The sequence below is a fragment of the Pseudorasbora parva genome, chromosome 17, assembly GCF_024679245.1.
Source record: "Pseudorasbora parva isolate DD20220531a chromosome 17, ASM2467924v1, whole genome shotgun sequence".
NCBI classification, from domain to species: Eukaryota; Metazoa; Chordata; class Actinopteri; order Cypriniformes; family Gobionidae; genus Pseudorasbora; species Pseudorasbora parva.
In genome coordinates, this window is record NC_090188.1 from 26,925,285 (window position 1) to 26,948,534 (window position 23,250).

At 40.6% G+C, this 23,250-nt stretch overlaps 1 protein-coding gene across 2 annotated transcripts in view; it reads left to right on the top strand.

Moving 5' to 3' along the window:
- The window catches only part of wdr27 (WD repeat domain 27), a 90,034-nt gene that overhangs the window by 8,054 nt on the left and 58,730 nt on the right, over positions 1–23,250 (top strand). For both annotated transcript variants that reach the window (XM_067421907.1, XM_067421906.1), the window contains exons 11-14: positions 14,382–14,440; positions 14,876–15,009; positions 15,300–15,373; positions 18,904–18,988. In XM_067421907.1, the coding sequence (XP_067278008.1) occupies positions 14,382–14,440; positions 14,876–15,009; positions 15,300–15,373; positions 18,904–18,988 (352 nt within the window). The remainder of the gene's footprint in view (positions 1–14,381; positions 14,441–14,875; positions 15,010–15,299; positions 15,374–18,903; positions 18,989–23,250) is intronic.

A 23,250-nucleotide genomic window follows, 5' to 3' on the forward strand; every position in this document is an offset into this window, starting at 1 on the left:
ATATCTGAGCGCTTCCCTTTGACGCAGAATACAGCGGTGTTGAGCATTTATACGGTTGATGGGCAAAGTATTCTTGCGTGCATTATAAAAAAAATTATAAATTGGGAATAAATTATTATTTACGATATTTTAAAGTGCCCACGATAGCAATATCGTGCATATTCATTATCGTGAAAATCGGCACATGTCTAGTCCTGACAGCAGTGAACGGTGGAGATCCACTTTTGCGATGCGACTGAAGCGATGTTGTGAAGCTTCCCGTCATTTCTGCGTTCAAATCGGGTCAAATGCAGCGCTGCCTTCCCGGAATGCTGTGCTGAAGCGTTGAAGTCACCCATAGGAATAAAGTGGAGCGCGGCGCCTAGATCGACTGGATCTGCACCTGAGTGTTTATGGGCGTGCATTTCCTCTCTCGCTCTAGTCACGCGTGCGCGCACCCTACCGGGAGAAGAGCCCGTACGGCCCATACAAGGACCTTCCGATCTATTAACGTCAAGCAGACCCATACTCGAAAAAAACTCTCCGAAACTTGTGAGAAACCGGAAGGAGTATTTTTAACACAGAAATACTCCATCAAACGTCCAACGTTAGTTTTTGAAACTTTGTCTATGTTTAGGATGGGAATCCAAGTCTTTAACAGTGTAAAAAGCTCAGTATGCATGAAACAGCATTTCACCCCCCTTTAATCTCAGTTCCTGGTATGTTTATTAGTAGAAAATGGCAACATATTAAAAATGTACACTTAAATAGCATAAATATAATACATAAATACAACAGTGGGTCATATTGATCCACTATTTTAATGCCATGCAGTGTACAACAGGGTTAACAATGATGACATCAGTAAAATATTGCTGCCTCAAAACAAAATTCACCCCAAAAATATGCATAAACATCATGGGTTTTTTTGTATAAGAAGTGGCTTCCGAGAAATACTTTTAAACAGTGAAAAAGACACCATCAATATAAATGCTTGGGTTTCTGAGGGTTAAGAATGACTGTCTTCTTTCAAACACAGTAATTTATCCTGTGGCTGTTTGCAAAAACTGCTAAGACTATTCTTACAAGTTAGTCATCAAATATTTATCTTAAAGGGATACTCCACAGCTTTCATATTAAACTATGTTATTCCCTTAACTAAAACGAGTTGATACATACCTCTCTCGTCTCAGTGCGTGCACTTAATCTCTCTGATGCGCAGTGACATTCTGATAGCATTTAGCTTAGCCCACTAAGCTCAGTCTATTTCGAACTTAATTTAGTATCAATTTATATGTAGTACTATATAGCTTATTGTACATAATAAGGGAAAAATAGTTTGTCTTAGCACTATTTTAAACGTTTCATGGGTCAAATTAAACGTTTTCGCATTCATTAATATTCACTTGTGTGTTCACTTGTATCATTATTCATTAAAAATATTAGGATACTAAGTCCTAATATGATCCATAAGTTATTAACGTTTTAAAGTTTCACATTTAAAGAAATCTAGTGTTTGATCATATCTAAATACTTATACAAATGGAAGACTGTTTTTGAGCAACTAGATTAGATATGTATATTTATTAAAGAGCCATAAAGCACCTACTGGGTAATGGCATTACAAATTAACATTATTATTATTTTATAAGCAACAAAATAACCAATTTGCCTCTTTAAATGGGAATTCTCTATTTTAACCTTAATTACTACACAAATTGAAATATAAATAATACAAATATTAGAAGAAATATATTTTAAGTGGTCATTAATTGACAATAATTATTGCAAAAAATTGTATTTTAGTAGCCTACCAAAAGATCTCTTCAAAATATTCAATAAACATTATTGAACTTTATTACACGGCTCTGTGAAATACTTGATTCTGATTGGTCAATCGCGCATTCCAGCGGTAAGTTATTTCCAGATAACACCCACCCGCTCATACGGGTACTACGGTACTACGAGTTATCTTGACCGGTCCGGTACTATTTCTATGCTTAACGCTGGCGCCATCTTGTGGTTTAAACAGCCGTGGTGGGTTACAATGGAAGACTTCAAGGCAGGTTTCCTTTATAACGTTTTTAATATAGATCTTTTTCTTACACAAACGCATCGATTCGAATCAGAAGGCTCCATTAACCCATCGGAGTCGTGTGGAGCACGTTATTTGATGGACAGCTGCATTTTTTATGGACTTTAAACACAACTACAACAACTGCTGGGATTAACGTTAGCCTGGACTTTTAAATATAACTCCGATTGTATTTGTCTGAAAGAAGAATGTCATATACACCTACGATAACTTGAGGGTGAGTAAATCATAGGCTTGGTTTCATTTTTGGGTGAACTAACCCTTTCAGCATTCATTTTCAACATTTAGCAAGGGCATATGGCAAATCTTTAGCAATAGATAAAGGCTTAAAGCAGGTTGGAACTGTTTTCCCTCGCGGAAGCTTTGCGTAAGAGCTAATAAAATATTTAATCTCGAGACAATATTTTGTGTCTAATAATTATTTATTTGAGACTAGTAGCCGTGTAATAAGCGGGATAATGTACACCCAGCCGGTTGTTATCGCAGAATAAACCCCGACAGAGTGATCAGGTCCCCGACGCGAAGCGGAGGTAACGTTATCCCTTACAAAATATAGAACACTTATTTAATTGAAAAATAGTTACGTGTATGGTCACATTTGACCATCAATGAGTATGAGTGTGACCAATTAGTTAGGAATACCTGAGGGCTAAATACAAGAATAAAATTAATGTTAACATGCTACATCTCTATCACTCTCCATAATAAAACGATCTTGTGAATATGGCTGACTTAATAATCAATGCACACTACTAAGCTGTACTGTTTAACAAAACTGGCTGCAAACATCTGTATAGTGTAAACTGTTGTATATCCGCTTAAGCCATTCAAATGCATTGACACAGCGCTAGACGTATTGAGCGCTCCCCACTTGACTGCGCGCGCGCCGGGAGATGAGAGTATGTTGCAACTCCGCTTTTCAACACCTCTGGCTTTAACATTAGCGCCTAAACGCTATTTATTGTTTGAATTTCGAATTAAAACGTAATAATATTAACAAAAAAGCTATAGGCCTAGCTTTGTTTAATATAAAAAGCAGGTTTGGCAATTTGGCGTGAGATTAAGTTGGGCAGCGTGAGAGAGTGACACAGAGCCTGAAAGATTAGGCGTTTCTCAATGTCAAGGAAGGATCCTCGGAAGCCAGAATTCCAAGGATGCTACGTCATCGACATCCGACGAAGGACTGTTCCAATGTCGAGGATCTGTCACTACTCGATCCGTACCGGCAACACGATTTGTTCTGCGCATGCGCGAAAACGTACTTTTGACGTCACTTCCTGTCATCGCCAAAGTTTTTTGCGACAACGGTGTCACTTTTTAAAAATATATATTATTATAATTTTTTTTTTTTGAACAAATACAAAAGCAAACAGCCACCGTTCAAAAAGGATTCAACAACAACAACAACAAAACAAATATAAACAAAAGACCGACAGCAAAATGAATTAAACAAACAAACAAACAAATACATAATTAAATAATAAAAAAGAACACTATATATATATATATATATATATATATATATATATATATATATATATATATATATATATATAAGGAAACTATTAAAAAAAAGCACAAAAAAAAAAAAAAATTGAGCAAGGGGTGACATGCAATTTATAGTAGCCTCTTCAAGAGAGAGAGACAGTGAAAAATATGCCAATGCCTTTTTTTCCCTTTTTACATTATAAAAAGGTATATATACTTCTTGCACCACATAGAGGACTTTAAAGCTTTGGCATTGCTGGAAGAAAAGACAGTATCTAAATTACATTTCAGATCTTTACAAAAAATAATAAAGAAAGGTTTAACAGACAAAAAAAATGCACTTGTGTATAAAAAAAACGTAGCTAAAAAAAATAGATTTATAAGAAAAGAAAAAACTTGTTTTTAAGACTTTTGTCAGAGTTATACAAAAAATACAAATGGGACATCCTTAAACTCCAAATAAAAATTGTCTAAGAGAGAAAAACATACAAACAAACTAAATTTCTTCCAAAAAAAAAAAAAAAAAGTAACTACATGAAAACAATCCCAAAAAGGTGAGGGACAGACTCATCTTCCACTCCACAAAAGGAGCAAAGGCGATCCATCCCAGCGAACATTTTTTTGATATAAATAAATTGTCCCGTGTGTTTCTTAAATGCAGACATATGTATTCTTTATATTGTAGACAAGTATGTTGAAGTAGAAAAAATTAACTTTTTCATTTTAAAAAATTAAATATTGAATGCAAACAAAAACATCTGAATTTCCCAAATGGGGTCAAGCAAGTCTAAACTTAATCAATGTAATTAGTGCCACATAATAATAAACTTGGAATATATAGTCTACATTTGTATTTTCCAAGTGAGGTCTCGTAAATATGGAGACTTAGATTCTTATAAAGATTTTATTTAACTAGGCTATATGGTATAAACGCATCAAAACAACTACTTTAAGCTTACAGACTTGCTGCTTATTTGTTGTTTTTTGGTTACATCTTATAAAGCAAATTGTAGTTTGCATTTGAATATCCCTCTACTAGTTTTACAAGGGTTTGATATCCTAGATGTTAAATGTAGCCTACAAATCAGTTTTTAAGGAACTTCATCACTGTTAGTGATTATTCAATTAAGGTTTATGGGAAATTATTAGCACTTGTATTTCACCAACTGTGTAATATTTCTGTCACTAAGGAAAGTAAAGAGCTGGATGATGTCTTAAATTTTATTTGTATGATGGGTAAATATTATATTGACAAAGCAAGATAGGCCTACCTACCTTAATTTCAAACCTAGCTGCAAAGTATTTGCTTATGATTAATGTTATGTTTAAATCCAGGTAAGCATGAGAACAAGAAATTTCCCAATTCTCAAAGTTTTATTCAGTCCACAAGCAGGACAAACAAACCAACAGTGCCAGATGGTTACGTTGACAGCAAGTGCAACAACTCTTACATTCTTACGATACCTTTTTATAGGTAACAACATGTGAACTATAGCGCCATCTCCTGACAAATACACAAACACAACAATTAACATTTATTATCAACTCTGCAAAAATCACATATTCATTGTTCTTTATTGTTTATTTTGTATTGATTTATAGTTATGCAATAAATAAAAAACTATCGCGGTACGGATCGAGTGGTAGTAATTCAAAAAACTGCCGTAAATAGCTTTGCATGTCAAACCGGAAGTAGAAACATTTTCGCGCATGCGCAGAACAAATCGTGTTGCCGGTACGGATCGAGTAGTGACAGGATCCTCAGAATTTCAACTAAGGACTGAGTCCTTCGTTCGAAAAATATGTCATATACAGGAAAGGATGCACATGAGTAGCCTTCACGCTCTTCGCGTTCTCAAATCACCCACAATCCTATGCGGGCAGCTTTGCTATCTTCAGACGTTCCCGGAGTCGGAGCGTGAATGGGGCAAATATGCTTGTATCGGGGTTTGTAGATGGGAAGGAAAGAGACGGGAACCGGCGAACGTTCAACAACTTTATAATAAAATAATAAACAAAACGAAAGTAACGCACATAATAAAACATAATAAACAAAACGAAAGTAACACACATAATAAAACATAAACTGTCCTCTGTTGTCTTCCACGCTCCTCCAATTATACTCCCGTCACTGCCGTGAGCCGAGACCGGTGTGGCGGCGATCAGCTGCCGCTCATTATCACTCCACCGGCCCGCTCTCACGGTCCCTCACCTCGCTGCTTGCCACAATGCTTTTATTTACGTTACCAAACATTTGTTATAACCATAGTAAATATAAGTAAAGTTTAATGTTTAAATGCCGGTACAAATTACTACTGTATTGATATAAAAAAATAATAATACAAATAACGTTACACATAACGTTATTGATGGCCAACGGACCTTTTCACTGACGTAATGACGCAATGAAGTGCACTTGCTAGCCTGTTCCATTTACGTGTTCTCCAAATGCTAAAGAGAAGCCTCGCCTAGCCTCTGAAGGAAGTGACTTGGAAGGATCAGTCCTTCCAAGGAAGCATCCTTGACATTGAGAAACACCTAGTGTGTGTCACGCCCATAGGTCACGCCCAAGCCTGCAGTCTCCCTCTCATTTACTCAAGGGGGTAATCTAGCACTCGGAAAGCGTTCCACCCATAGGGGCTGCCATTGCTAACCAAGCCATCACCTGCTGTTAGCATCCCATTGACTCCCATTCATTTTTGAGTCACTTTGACAGTGAATAACTTTACATCTGAGACGTTTAAAGACTCCATTTGTCCATTGTTTATTTATAAAGAAACACGACAATGCATAAAAGACTCCATTACCTTGTATCTTACACTATCGGCCCGCAGAAGCTGTTTTTGTAAAAATAGGCTAACGATTGCGTCATAACCAACGCGACTCTGTCGCACAGTTGAGAAATTACCGTATAGACCTGAGGAGACGCTCGCAGGCAATCTTTTACTGTCTATGAGGCAGTCGGGGGGACGTGGAGACATAAAGTCTGATAAAGTCAAGGGGGAAGAATGGGGAGAAGCCCATAGTGAGCCAAAAGCAACGGGAGAAAATATTTAAACAACGTGATTCAGCTTTCACTTTCCACATCTACTAGAAGACCTACCTACAGCTGTCAGACAGGAGGCTCACGTCACATCTACGTCCTCAAGCTCAGTCTGAGCCTGCGCAGTTCGCTCAGCCATCAGGAAGTGAGTGCTCCTATACTGACATCACTTAATGCCGTAGAAGTCAATGGGAACGCTCCGTCCATTTCTTTTACTGTCTATGCATTTACTGAAGCTTTCGCGCCTCGATCGCCCCCCGGTGACCGGTCCCAGTATATCCATAGACAGTAAAAGAAATGGACGGAGCGATCCCATTGCCTTCTACCATAGACAGTAAAAGAAATGGACGGAGGGATCCCATTGCCTTCTACGGCGTTAAGTGATGTCAGTATAGGAGCACTCACTTCCTGATGGCTGAGCGAGCTGCGCAGACTCAGACTGAGCTTGACGACGTAGATGTGACGTGAGCCTCCTGTCTGACAGCTATAGGTCTTCTAGTAGTTGTGGAAAGTGAAAGCTGAATCACGTTGTTTAAATATTTTCTCCCGTTGCTTTTGGCTCACTACGGGCTTCTCCCCATTCTTCCCCCTTGACTTTATCAGACTTTATGTCTACACGTCCCCCCGACTGTCTCATAGACAGTAGAAGATTGCCTGCGAGCGTCTCCTCAGGTCTATACGGTAATTTCTCAACTGTGCGACAGAGTCGCGTTGGTTATCACACAATCGTTAGCCTATTTTTACAAAAACAGCTTCTACGGGGCGATAGTGTAAGATACAAGGTAACGGAGCCTTTTATGCATTGTCGTGTTTCTTTAGAAATAAACAATGGACAAATGGAGTCTTTAAACGTCTCAGATGTAAAGTTATTCACTGTCAAAGTGACTCAAAAATGAATGGGAGTCAATGGGATGCTAACAGCAGGTGATGGCTTGGTTAGCAATGGCAGCCCCTAGGGGTGGAACGCTTTCCGAGTGCTAGATTACCCCCTTGAGTATATCCGCCAAGCCTGCAGTCTCCCTCTCATTTACTGAAGCTTTCGTGCCTCGATCGCCCCCCGGTGACCGGTCCCAGTATAGCCGCCCCTCTGTGTTTTCTAATGGACGCGAGGCAAACTAAATAATAAAATTACGCTTCAAAAAATTTTCCCCAAAGTTAGTTTATGTCACTGAAGGCAGTTATCATCACGATGATTTCATTTCAGGTGTACGTTTTAAAAATAAGTTTATTTTTAGTCAGTTATTTGATGCTATAAAAACGGGGGGTGTGACGTCATGATTGACAGCTGAGACTGGCGGCTTCTCTGAGTGAAGTTGTCACTGAGGCACTAACAGACTTTTTTCGAAATTTTTGGGAGCAGATTAGAGCTTTAGCTTTAATTTCTACATTTCCATAACTGTTTATTTCACACCAACATAATTAATTGTTCTGCATCTGCAAGAGTGTGGGCGGGCTTTTGATATAGCAGCTGTACTTTCTGCTCTACTTCCTGCACTCTACTGCGCAACTCCGGTCCCGAAATCGCTACTGCACAGTAGACATGTGCCGATTTTCGATAATGCGATTTATCACGATAATGAATATGCACGATATTGTTATCGTGGGCACTTTAAAATATCGTAAATAATAATTTATTAACAATTTATAATTTTTTTATAATCCATTCAAGAATACTTTGCCCATCAACCGTATAAATGCTCAACACCGCTGTATTCTGCGTCAAAGGGACATGCGCTCAGATATAAACAAGCCCAACGTGCGTTTGCACATGACTGAACCATAGACAGTAAAAGAAATGGACTGAGCGATCCCATTGACGTCAACGGCGAAATAATGAAGTCAACCTAGGGGCACTCACTTCCTGATGGCTGAGCGAACTGCGCAGGCTCAGACTGAGCTTGACGACGTAGATGTGACGTGAGCCTCCTGTCTGACAGCTGTAGGTCTTCTAGTAGATGTGGAAAGTGAAAGCTGAATCACGTTGTTTAAATATTTTCTCCCGTTGCTTTTGGCTCACTATGGGCTTCTCCCCATTCTTCCCCCTTGACTTTATCAGACTTTATGTCTCCACGTCCCCCCGACTGCCTCATAGACAGTAAAAGATTGCCTCCTCAGAGCGTCTCCTCAGGTCTATACGGTAATTTCTCAACTGTGCGACAGAGTCGCGTTGGTTATGACGCAATCGTTAGCCTATTTTTACAAAAACAGCTTCTGCGGGGAGATAGTGTAAGATACAAGGTAACGGAGCCTTTTATGCATTGTCGTGTTTCTTTAGAAATAAACAATGCACAAATGGAGTCTTTAAACGTCTCAGATGTAAAGTTATTCACTGTCAAACTGACTCAAAAATGAATGGGAGTCAATGGGATGCTAACAGCAGGTGATGGCTTTGTTAGCAATGGCAGCCCCTAGGGGTGGAACGCTTTCTGAGCGCTAGATTACCCCCTTGGACTGAACCGGTGAAGGAGACGCGCTGCTGAAGTGCCGCTCAGTGACAGCAGAGGGCGCTGATGAACTGCAGAATGCGGCTGTTACCCCGGGAACCAGCAAACAAACAAAAACCGCATGTAGTTTTTAAAACAGCCATTCGTTTTTGTAATCAGTTTGTTCAGTAAAACTTTGAGACATACGACTTCATTAGTTAACATGTTAATTCATTATTACCAAACTGACAATGAAAAATACTTATAAAGAATGAATCATTCTATGTTAATTTCTTAGTTACTGTTTAATAACATTAAAATCAAAATAACTTTGTTAATGGACCTAAGATAAAACTAACAATGATCAGTATTTCTTAACAAAAACATTATTTTCTGTACCAAATGTAGCTATTGCTCAATCTTAGTTAATGCATTAAATAATGAGACCTTATTGTAATTTATAAGCCTACCTGTTGTTCTTTATAGCCTAATTTTTTTTGCAATTTAATCTGTTTGAAAATTGTACTTTTACAGCTCTGAAAAATATCAAGAGACCACTTAACATTGATTTCTCAATGAGGGGTCTCTTAATTTTTTTCCAGAGCTGTATATATTTTTGGTGCATTATTGTATTTAAACATTCAGTTATTTTTGTTCTTACAAAAATAGTTCTTAAAGCTGTTATGCTATGGCAACACTTTTTTTTGCAACTTATTTCAATATCGTGATAATATCGTATATCGTGATAAAACTTCATCAATTAATCGCAACATGAAAAATTGATATCGGCACATGCCTACTGCGCAGACTCGGTCCCAAGATGTCAGCGCCGTGCAAGGCCGCCTGAAAGCTTCAAATCTTCCAAGCGGAAACGGATGATGTCGAGTCGTCCATATTTTTTTACGGTCTATGATATCCGCCCCTCTGTGTTTTCTAATGGACGCGAGGCAAAGTAAATAATAAAATTACACTTTAAATTTTTTTCCCCAAAGTTAGTTTATGTCACTGAAGGCAGATCACGATGAAATCATGATGATTTCATTTCAGGTGTTCGTTTTAAAAATAAGTTTAGTTTGAGTTAGTTATTTGATGCTATACACAAATCCGCCGCGAACTTTATGGGCGCCGCCATCTTGCCTGCCGCCATTACTGCGTGCCTGCGAAGTGCGTGACGGTGTGACACTTGCCGGTGTCCTCTAATGACATTTCAATGAAAGCGGATCCTGCACATTAAATAAAATGTCTGGTGAAAGGGAACATTGGGTAGATGATGTCAGGCATTGGCCAAAACTTACAGAAAGGTAATTTATTGACAACAGGATGTATGTATAAATGCGTCTGCCAAATGTAATGTAATTAAGACAGCAATAAAACTGAACACTGTCATTGTGAGCTGTGTTGCTAATATTAGGGCCCTGCTTTCCGTGATCACGGAATTGTTTTACACAAACACGTTTTAAGAACATGAAATAACGAACAGTTATGAGGACTTATGCTGCACTTAGAGCAGCGCGCGGCAGTAATGTACGACGCGCTGTAAATGATAACAGAAAATAAATACATACGTGCCTGTTACAAAGGGACTTTAAGTCACAATTACAAAAATGTAACTTCGTAGTTTTCTCTATTGTTACTGACATATTATGGTACGAGTCCACTGCCTGAAAACCTCACGACACTGTGATTCATACGGAGCGGCTGATCTGTGATGTAGGATGCAGTATCTGGCCAATCCATCCCGAACTCATGCCCTGTAGTTTAGGTTCTGACGCTTATCGCATGCCAGATGATTAATAAAATAATCTTATGCCTGAAGGAACATGTATTCTATTGCTACAACTGGTCGTGGCTATTTATTGCAGCTTGTGAACATATGCATGAGCACATCGGTAGGTCACGCAAGTTTACGTGCTGATTTAATAAGGCCATATTTTTTGTAACTGATCATTTCATATATGTCTAACGTTAATTGTGACTAGGTCCGTTTGTAATGGAGACGTATGCTTTAATTATTCTCTGTCTTTAAGTGGTTTTCTTTACGTTCATCACAGCGCGCCGTGCATTACTGCCGCGCGCTGCTATTTATTTATATATTAATCAATTAATTGTATTATTATTGAAAGTATCAAGATTTACAAACAAATATCTCTGCATAAAATCAACTTCTTCGAATTCGAAATAGGATACAGAAAAGATATAGCCTGAGGGAGCAGCTCTTAATATCCTGAATACAAACAGGGGGGAAAATAATAATAGTATGCATTCGTAACAAAAATAAAATTAATTTATAAGGGAAAAAAGGTAGGCTATTATAACATGACATGAGGGGAGAATCAGTCATTGTTAAGCTATTAACCTCATTTGAGAAGTGTTTTCGTGTACGCACTGCTCTAAGTCCTTAGCAGCAAGGCACGCAGTAATGGCGGCGATGCTTTACTTCCGTGTTTCGCCGGATTTGTGTATAAAAACGGGGGGTGTGACGTCATGATTGACAGCTGAGACTGACGTCTTCGCTGAGTGATGTTGTCACTGAGGCACTAACGGACTTTTTTGGAAATTTTTGGGAGCAGATTAGAGCTTAAGCTTTAATTTCTACATTTCCATAACTGTTTATTTCACACCAACATAATTAATTGTTCTGCATCTGCGAGAGTGTGGGCGGGCTTTTGGTATAGCAGCTGTACTTCCTGCTCTACTTCCTGCGCTCTACTGTGCAACTCCGGTCCCGAAATCGCTACTGCGCAGACTCGGTCCCAAGATGTCAGCGCCGTGCACCCTCGCCTGAAAGCTTCAAATATGGCAAGCGGAAACGGATGATGTCGAGTCGTCCATATTTTTTTACTGTCTATGGTCACGCCAAATGCGTGAGAGTTGGCAACCCTGCATATATGATCCAGAATCAGATCCGGAGGGTGAAATAAATTGAACAGGAAAAGCAACAACAGCAGGACGTCCGTCTCTGTGGTATGTACTGTATTTAGTGGCCTGTCAACATTTGTGTGGGTTTACTCGCAGTTTATGAGGACATGATTCGGTTTATGGACTATTGTATTCGACTAAACATTAGCAGTAGCAAGCAAAACGGTTTTGCACGTCAGACTAGTGTAACGTTATACAACAATGGAGTAACCGTTAGCGCATTTGAATGACGAAGCACACTTTGTGAGAACCTCCCCTAGGTTTATGGTTGGGTGGTTTTACAATAAACAAACTGACACCTATATTGGTCAGCTAAACAAATGTATTTAAACACACACCATAGATCGCATGCTCCATTGATAAATTAACTAATGTTATACACGATCGTGTTGTTTTCTGATGTTTACGACGATAGCCAACAACACAGACATTTGAAGCAGTTTTACTCACCACGCATCGTTACTCACCGCGCATCAACCTTTATCGTTGAGACCGCTCCGTCAAAAACACACTTCTTTGGTAACGGTTGATTTCGTGAAGTCCTGTGACAGCAGTGACCATGGAGATCCACTTTTGCAACGAGACTGAAGCGTGATGTGACGCTTCTCGTCATTTCTGCATTCAAATGGGTTCAAATTAGGGCTGTAACGATATGAAATCGAAATCGCAATACGCAGGTCCACGAACCTGTATCGCGATGTGAGAAGGCAGAATCACGACACACCCCTTCCAACTCCCAGAATTATCCTTCCTGTCCAGGTCCAACTTTTAAGTCAGCAGTATGGCAACATTTCAGCTAACCGGTGGAGAACAAGGATGGCAATCGTGTTAGTTGACAAGACCCACACAATTTGCCGTAAGTGTTTCAAGAAGCTTCCCCAACCGGCTGGCAACGTGGTGTGAGCGTGGTGTTTCTGTTGCTTGTCATCCGCGGGGCAGCTGCGTGGCGTTTTCTCTTTCTTTGCACACCAGAAGCGTGTCTGACGCGCCGCTTCTGTTGGTATTGATGTACAGGAGGCCCTATACTTCATGTTAAATATATATTGCCTATTGGTACCGCAAAGAAAACGTCGGCAGTAGCCTATTGACCATACAGATATCTGGTATTGACGGCAAAATAGGCTACAGAATACTGTACAGAATAAAACTGTTTTGTCCCCCCCATATCGAGGTTTGTATCGTACCGTGGGTCAAAAATCGTGATACGAACCAAATCGTGGGTTTGGTGTATCGTTACAGCCCTAGTTCAAATGCAGCGCTGCCTTCCCGGAATGCTGGGCTGAAGCGTTGAAGTCGCTTGATGTCACCCATAGGAATAAAGTGGAGCGCGGTGCCACAGAAGTGTTAATCAGATGACTGGATCTGCACCTGAGAGCAGTGTTTATGGGCGTGCATTTCCTCTCTCGCTCTAGTCACGCGCGCGCGCACCCTTTCCGGGAGAAGAGCCCGTACGGCCCATACAAGGACCTTCTGCTCTGTCGACGTCAAGCGGACCCATACTCGGAAAAAACTCTCCGAAACTTGTGAGAAACCGGAAGGAGTATTTTTAACACAGAAATACTCCATCAAACGTCCAACATTAGTTTTTGAAAATGTGTCTATGTTTAGGATGGGAATCCAAGTCTTTAACAGTGTAAAGAGCTCAGTATGCATGAAACAGCATTTCACCCCCCTTTAAGACACCGTCATAATGGCTATGTTGATGTAATTGGCCCCATGTTAAACACTTCAAAAATCAAGTTAAGAATATTGTAATATTGTAATCATTAAAGTATTAGTTCACTTTAAAATGAAAATTACCCCATGATTTACTCACTCTTAATCTTTCTTATTTCTGAACACAATCAGGGTTATATTAATAAATATCCTGGCGCTTACAAGCCTAATAATGGCAGTGAATGGCAGAGTTTGAAGGTCAAAAAAGTGCATCCATCCGCCATAAACATAATCCACACAGATCCGGGGAGATAATAAAGGCTTTCTGAAGTAAATTGGTGGGTTTTTGTAAGATAAATATCCATATTTAAAACATTAAAAAGTAAAATATCTAGTTTCCGCCAGACCGCCTTCCGTATTCAACTTATGAAGAAAGTGTAATGCTTCTCGCAGTTCAAAACAATTACACTACATCCGACGTCATACGTTTATTTTTCCGTCATACGTCATAAGTTGAATACGTTGGTAGGGTGGTAGGTAGGTGGTATTCATTCAGATCAGTTTCATAACAAAGCTTGGAAGCGTTAATATATATTTAAATATATCTCTGATTGTATTCGTCTGAAAAATTTAATATACACCCAGGACGGGTTGAGGGTGAGTAAATAATGGGATAATTTTCATGAACTAATCCTTTAAATGTCTGGTTATCTCTAAATCTCACTTGAATTAGTTTCAGGTCTTTTTAAGTGTTGAATGGCAAATTTTCCCCTAACAGGTGGACTTAGCATTTCAATGGCTGGATCATGGGCCATCACCCATGGACATGGTGGCAGTGTAAGTACTGTGCAAAATCTTTGGTGTCTGTAAAAAAAAATGCTGACTCTTAGGCCATCTGTGCAACGTGTATACAAATGCAATATTTTATTTGTTTACAGTATTCCATGTCTGTACACCTCTTAATAGATTTTTTGTACATAATAACTTCCCATTTTAAAGGCAAACTGTTAGGATCGCCTTCATAGAAGTCCTACTTGCTATTTTTTTAATGAATCCTGTAGTTAACCTTAAGCCGCTCTAGAGCTTACATGTATAGCACCTTTGGTATTTTTACAGCCCTGCAATTAGCAGTTTACAATTTCTGAAAGCCTGGATTATTTAAGATGTAAAGTTTTTACAAGGTTTGGCTGTGGTTTGCATTCTAGGAGGAAAGTGGTCTGTGTATGACACGGTATAACATGAGGACTACCCTCATCCTCTCTTTCTGGTTAGATGTGCTGTTTGGTGACCTCTTTATTTGGGAATTCAGTCATCCTTTTTGAGGTTAAAAATGTCTGGCTGGACGAGCTCTGCTTAAGGATGATGAAGAGCTTCCCTGTGGAAGGGCAATTGTCAGTCATACCCAGGTAACAACACTCATCATTCAGCCTATGCTCAAGAGGTGCATGGATTTAAATATATGCAGGGTATCTTTTTAAACACAATCCAAGAATAATTTACTCAGTGCTTGATTTTGGTTTTGCCAGAACTGTCTTTAGTAGACATATTGTCCGTTGTAGACTTATTCTTGATGAGTCAACTACCACAATGGAAAATTCTGTATTTTATTATTTCCAGTAATAGAAGTCTATTTATGTTGTTTTTCCCCCCTCTTGATTTTCTGCCATTTTTTCCGTTTATATTCACCATTTTTCAGCTCTCCTCTGATGACTATGTCCCCTCTGAATGCTGAGCTGGCAAAACAAGGCCCAAAACCTCAGAGAAAAATAGGTTGGAGTTTACAAAACCACACACACACACACATTTTTTGCCAAATAAATAAATCACCACCTTTGGATTAACAAGCATTTTAGTATCAAGGACACCCCTCTATGGTAAAATTTATGAAGCTAACGAATTACTGTCCATGTTAATCTTTCTGGCCTGGCAAAAGGTCTGCACCACAATATAGCTTTTCAAAAGAAATTTGTCATTAGGCACAACAGCGTCTTTATAGACTGCAGTTTGAAATACTTTTGAAATACATGGAAAGGAATCTATCTTAATAAACTGTCACTCCTAAATATTTATCTTCAGTAAAACAGTCTGATGCCTGATCAAAAATACAGCAAAATCAATCATATTATATAAATGGCCCACATATTGACCTGCGGTATTACTTCCATTCTCACTCCTATTCTCAGTTTAAATGAATGAAAGAATAATTTATAAATTACTTTTTTTCCACTTTTTGAGTGTGTGTTTTAACTGCATAATGATTCTTATACACTATATTGCTAAATGTTTTGGGATGCCTGCCTTTACAGGCACATAAACTTTAATGACATCCCATTCTTAATCCATAGGGTTTAATATGGAGTTGGCCCACCCTTTGCACCTATAACAGCTTAAACTCTTCTGGGAAGGCTTTTCACAAGGTTTAAGAGTGTGTTCATGGGAATTTTTGACCATTCTTCTAGAAGTGCATTTGTGAGCCCAGGCACTGATGTTGGATGAGAAGGCCTGGCTCTCAGTCTCCGCTCTAATTCATCCTAAAGGTGTTCTATCGGGTTGAGGTCAGGACTCTGTGCAGGCCAGTCAAGTTCGTCCACACCAAACTCGCTCATTCATGTTTTTAATGGGCCTTGCTTTGTGCACTGGTGCACAGTCATGCTGGAATGGGAAGGGGCCATCCCCAAACTGTTCCCACAAAGTTGGGAGCATGAAATTGTTCAAAATGTCTTGGTATGCAGAAGAATTAAGAGTTCCTTTCACTTGAACTAAGGGGCCAAGCCCAACCCCTGAAAAACAACCTCATACATTAACCCTCCCTCCACCAAACATTACACTTAGCACAATGCAGTCAGGCAAGTACCTTTCTCCTTACAACTGCAAAACCCAGACTTGTCCATCATATTGCCAGGCAGAGAAGTGTGATTTGTCACTCAGAGAACATGTCTCCACTGCTCTAGAGTCCAGTGACAGTGTGCTTTACTCCACTGCATCCAACGCTTTACATTGCACTTGGTGATGTTAGGAAAGTTTGCGACTTCTGCGCACTGTGCACCTCAGAATGCGCTGATCCCGCTCTGTGACTTATTTGGCCTAACACTTAGTGGCGGAGTTGTTGTGTACCACTAACAGTTGACTGTTGAATATTAAACAGCAAAGAAATTTCACAAATTGACTTATTCCACAGTTGGCAACCTATCACAGTACCACGCTTGAATTCATTGAGCTCCTGTGAGCGACTCTTTCTTTCACAAATGTTTTTAAGAAGCAGTTTGCATGCCTAAGTGCTTTATTTTACCTGTGGCCATGGAAGTGAGTAATACACCTGAATTCAATGATTTAGAGGGATGTCCCAATACTTTTGGCAATATAGTGTATGTCTAATAGATGTAAAAGCAATCCATCATCATCATTTCTCTCTCTTTCCCTTAAGGGAGGCTCTTCTTCCATCTCCAACTGGGCATTGTTTCTCTTCTTTCCTAGAGTTACATATCCTCAGAGGTTTAAATGTATTTCATAGCTTTTTCTGGGGCCTAAGTCAATACCATAACTAGGACAACTCATTTCCTTCACGCTGCTGGGCTTTGACGTGCTGTAGTCAGGCTCCAGCAATTTAGGGCCTGTGTGATTAAAGGTCTGATAACAGGCTGATCACTGTTCTCAGAACAGTGTAATATTCTTAAAGCATGGATATGTCAGGATTTGGTTTGTTGACAATAACCCGTAACCACTACTCTTTGGTACACTGTTTCAGAAACATTGGCCAATGTAAAATGAAACAATTTGGGATACCACAGTAATAAGGATGAGCTATGAATGAATACTGTACTTTTTTCTTTTTTTTTAATGACTGAACTCATTACAGGAACTTTTTATGATGTCCACAAATATATTTTTGCTCAATAACGTATTTTACTGATTTTAATTCTTATCCATTTGATGCCTTTAGTACAGGGGTGTCCAATCTTGCTTTGGAGGGCCACTACACTGCATAGTTGAGCTAAAATCCTAATTAAACATATCTGAACTAGCTTATCAAGGTTTTCAGGATTACTAGAAACTTCCAGGCAAGTGTTGTCAGGACAAGTTGGAGCTACACTGCTCCTCCAGGAGCAGGACTGGATGAACCCGCTTTAGGAAGTAGTTGCATTTATAAGCCGCTTTTCAGAATATACATTTAGTCTGAGGTTGACAGAGGAACCATTTTTTGGAAAAGTTTGCATTAGTTTTAATGGAGCTGGAAAAAATTAGTTCACTGAAGAGAAGGAAACTTGGAAAAATGTCAGTTCTTCAGGTTGAGATTTGTATCATATGGCATCTTTTTACTGTAATATGACTTTTTATTTGAATAAGTTCCTATTAGTATACATTTTGTGGTCTATAACTCTTTAGTCAGGTACAATGTACAGTCAACCACTCAGTATCATAAAATAAACCCAAATAAAACCGTGTGTTATCCCGAAGGGGTATGTTTTGACATAATAACTCTCACTAACTGACTACAGTATCAAGCAGAGCTTCTTACCAAATAAATAAATATATGGGCAAGAAATATTGATTAAAGGTGAAATTATTTTATTATGTGAACAGAAATAGCCTGACAAGCCAGACCCACATCAAGATGTTTTGTCTGGAAACTCACCATTGACAGGGCTCAATCCGAGGGGCGGGATAAACGGTTGTCTTTCAAACTCCCTCTGCACGCGATAGGATAGCGCTACAACCAACCAGAGCAAAGAAGGTGAAACAGAGCTTGTTGATAGATTAAACATTTGCCGTATCCGGTCGGCAAAACTCTGAAAACATCTTCCCTTCTTAAGAATGACTTCAGTGCCGTTCTTTGTTCTTTTCTCAGAGAAAAGCTTTACTCTTAACTAAGCTGATTCGAAAGACCGCCGCCGTTCGCCAGTTTCTGTGTTTACTAGAAGCACGCAAGCGCAACTCGGCCGTCGTCATTATGGCCCCGCCCACCGCCTCTATACACGATGTGATTGGCCCGCCAAGAGTTTGGCGTTTACAGCTCAGAAGGGTATTGAGAGTTGCTAGATGACACTCGCGGGCAGATTAGATTTGCTGCTGCTAGGGTGCGTCTAGATTTCTAGGCTAGAACAGAAAGAGACTGAAGAGTGATATGAGATTTATGAAAATAGTTGCATTTGGGTTATTACATTCTTTAGTAACCATTTTGCATATTATCTATCAAACATATTTCAAATTATAGTGCTAGGGGCACACGATTATGATAATGTTCAAACTACATATAGGTAGATCTTAATTATGCGAATGAGCTGTTCTTTTTTGTCTTCTAGGTGTGAGCTGTCAGAAGAGTGTGAAGGATCGGGCTTTAGTTTTTCACACACAAGTGAAGTCATCAGGATACAATGCAGCTCCTCAGTAAGTCAGTAGACGACACAGAGAAATGCATTTCAGGGTCAGAACTTTAAAACAAACTTTACGGGTTTAGGTTTACATGCATATAGTTTGCATAGTTTCAGGCTTTGAAAGTTGTAAGCAAGCACACTGTTGAGTACAACATCTAGAAAATGTGTGAAATTCATCCCTACAGTGTGTGTAATGAGATTTTTTGATATTTATAAAAGGGTGCATATGTCAAAACATTCATTTTCTTCACTAAATTAAAATAGACAAAGAAGTTCTATAGAATTATAATAAAAGTATTACTCAGGCTGTGTTCTGGTAGCTTTGACATGTGACTTACAAATTACTCTAATTGTGCTCATACCTAATATCTTCCATGCTGTAACTTCAGAGTTTAATCTGAGGTCAATAGCATAATATTCATTTAAACACTGTTTAATTAGGTTTCCACGGAACATACAGGCCTGCTCAGACTCACTTTACTGAAAGGCTTTTATTGCCATAAGATTTTTTCTGTTTCAATATTATGTAGTGAAGGAACAAGAGGACCTTGGAGACCCTAGTGAAAAATAAATATACCTAAATGTGTTATGAAATACATTTATTTTATGCTAAGTATACTAAAATACATTTACATATGTATTTACTTAGTATAAATACCCTGCAATTGTACTGTTGGTATACTAAATTGATATACTTTATGTATGCTAAATTGGAACTAAACTAATTTTGTTCTTAATGCACTTTAGTTATCCGGAAATAGTGCCAACTAAAGATCTACTTAAGTATATTTGATTGTGCTACAGTGGAACTATTGCAAGTATACTTTAGGTACACTTTAATCATCTTGCATTTAAAGAATGATATTACAGTGATCATACTATTTTTCCTAATAGTGAGTGATATTAAAAACACATTTGTAACGGATTCACAGAGGCAGGATTCAATTGCAAGTAACTCAGTTTAATTTGACAGATAGTGTCACAGAAGTCAAAACTCAGAACACTGAAGAAGTCCGGGTAAGACGGAGCAGTGAGAGAGGCTCTGTTGGCGACACGGGCAGGCTGTGAGCAGCTGTGACTCGGGAGATCGGTAGAGGTAATCCGGGAAGGGATCCAGCGTTTCACGGAAGGGGGAAACGACAACCAACACGGAGACACAAGGGGAAACATCCAACAACGCTCTGACAAAGACAAGAGAGAAACAGAGAGACTAAATAGGGTGAAGGTGATGAGTTGCAGCTGGTGCAGGTGATCAGCCACAGGTGCGTGATGAGCCAATCCCAGGCTCCGCCCTCACCTACATTCAACACGCACCCAAGAGTGAGACAGGGAATCCATGAACCGTGACAGTACCCCTCCCCCTAGGAGCGTCCCCTGACGCTCCCAGCCGACCTTACCTGTTGATTGTAATCATCAATAAGGGAGTGATCCAGAATGTCCCTAGCAGGAACCCAACTTCTCTCCTCCGGACCGTAACCTTCCCAGTCCACCAAGTACTGGAAACCGCGTCCCCTCCGTCTAGAATCCAGAATGCGATTAACCGAATAAGTTGGTTCCCCATCTACGAGTCGCGGCGGTGGGGGAACCGGGACTGGCGGATTAAGGTGGGAGTGAAAAACAGGTTTGATTTTGGATACATGGAAGGCGGGATGAATCCTCCTGTACGCCGGAGGGAGTTTGAGGCGGACTGTCACCGGACTAATGATCTTGGTGACAGTGAACGGGCCGATAAATTTGGGAGCAAGTTTATTAGATACGGAGCGGAGAGGAATGTTCTTGGTAGAAAGCCACACTTTTTGACCGACGACGTAAACGGGAGGCTTAGACCGGTGGCGATCGGCTTTAGCCTTGGTGCGCGCTCCCACCTGGAGCAGAGTCTCACGGGCTCTGGTCCATGTGCGATGACACCTCTGGATAAAGGCGTGAACAGAGGGGACCGCGACCTCGGAATCCAGACTAGGAAAAATAGGTGGCTGGTAACCTACACTACACTCAAATGGCGAAAGGCCCGTAGATGACACTGGCAACGAGTTATGAGCGTACTCAACCATAGAGAGTTGCTGGCTCCAGGATGAAGGATTCTTGGATACCAAACATCGCAACACTCTTTCCAGATCCTGATTGGCTCTCTCGGTCTGACCGTTGCTTTGGGGGTGATAACCCGAAGACAGATTAACCGTGGCTCCTAGTAATTTACAAAACTCCTGCCAAAATTTGGACACAAATTGGGAACCTCTGTCGGAGACCACGTCCATCGGGAGGCCATGTAACCGAAAGACGTGGTCTACTACAGATACCGCTGTCTTCTTGGCTGAGGGTAATTTGGGCAAGGGAATGAAATGTGCTGCCTTCGAGAATCGGTCCACGACGGTCAAAACGACCGTCTTGCCCTGGGAGGGGGGGAGGGCGGTAACAAAATCTAGAGCGATGTGGGACCAGGGTCTCGAAGGAACAGACAACGGCTGAAGTAACCCATGGGGAGGTTGGTTAGATGTCTTACCAACCGCACAGACCGAGCAAGCCAAAACAAAACTGCGAATGTCGCGAGCCATAAGTGGCCACCAAAATCGTTGCTTTATTAAACTGCAAGTGCGGTTTACCCCTGGATGACAAGCAATGTTGGAGCAGTGACCCCATTTTAGGACCTCGGATCTTAACCCCTCCGGAACGAACAAACAACTCGGTGGGCCGCCGGGCGGGGGCGTTACCCCTTCTAAGGCCACTTTGACCTTCGATTCGATCTCCCATGTGAGTGTAGAGATAACTATCTTCTCTGGCAAAATACACTCGGGAGTAACCGGGCGTTCGGAAGCATCAAAAATACGAGATAAAGAGTCGGGTTTGATGTTTTTAGACCCGGGGCGGTACGAGAGAACAAAGTCAAAACGTCCGAAAAAAAGTGCCCACCGAGCCTGCCTGGAGTTGAGTCTTTTAGCAGATCTAATATATTCAAGGTTCTTATGATCCGTCCATACAATAAAAGGTACCCCCGACCCTTCAAGCCAATGACGCCACTCCTCCAACGCTAACTTGACGGCCAACAACTCTCTGTTACCAATGTCATAATTGCGTTCGGCAGGAGAAAGACGATGGGAGAAAAACGCGCACGGGTGCATCTTGTCATCTGAGGGAGAGCGCTGTGAAAGAACCGCTCCTACCCCCACCTCTGACGCGTCGACCTCTACCACGAACTGACGTGTGGAATCAGGGGCGACTAAGATGGGAGCCGAAACAAAGCGGCTTTTGAGTTTGGCGAATACAGCCTCGGCTGTATCGGACCACCTGAACGTCGTTCGGGGAGAGGTCAAGGCAGTCAGAGGTGCGGCTAGTTGGCTGAAATTGCGAATAAAACGCCGATAGAAATTGGCGAACCCCAGAAACCTCTGTAGGGCCTTACGGGAATCTGGACTTGGCCAATCCATCACAGCCTTAACCTTGTCGGGATCCATGCGCATTCCCTCCGATGACACGATGTACCCTAAAAAAGGAACAGACTGTGCATGAAAAGCGCATTTCTCCGCCTTGACAAAAAGCCCATTCTCTAGCAACCTCTGAAGCACTCGTCTGACGTGTCGAACATGTTCCTGGAGAGACGAAGAAAAAATCAAAATGTCATCCAGGTAGACATATATGAATTGGTCGACCATGTCTCTCAACACATCATTGACGAGTGCCTGGAAAACCGCTGGGGAGTTGGAAAGGCCGAAAGGCATGACCAAATATTCAAAATGCCCCCTGGGGGTGTTAAATGCGGTTTTCCATTCATCCCCCTCCCTGATGCGAACCAAATGATAAGCGTTACGTAAGTCCAACTTCGTGAAGACGGATGCTCCCTGTAACCTCTCGAAAGCTGAAGACATCAACGGCAAAGGATAGGTATTCTTTACCGTGATGTTATTCAGCCCTCGGTAATCAATGCAAGGTCGCAGAGAACCATCCTTCTTCCCCACGAAGAAGAACCCCGCCCCCGCTGGAGAAGAGGAAGGGCGGATGAATTTGGAGGCTAGAGAATCAGAAATATATTTCTCCATGGCCTCCCTCTCTGGAATAGAAAGAGAGTATAGTTTGCCCTTAGGCGGAGACTTACCTGGGAGTAAATCTATAGCACAGTCATAGGGACGATGCGGAGGAAGAGAAGCAGCTCGGGACTTACTGAACACTTCCTTCAGGTCGAGGTACTCCGGAGGCACGTTAGACAGATTCACCGTCTCACTCTGAAAAACAGAACGAGACACAGACGAACAAGCAGACACCAAACAAGACTCATAACACTTA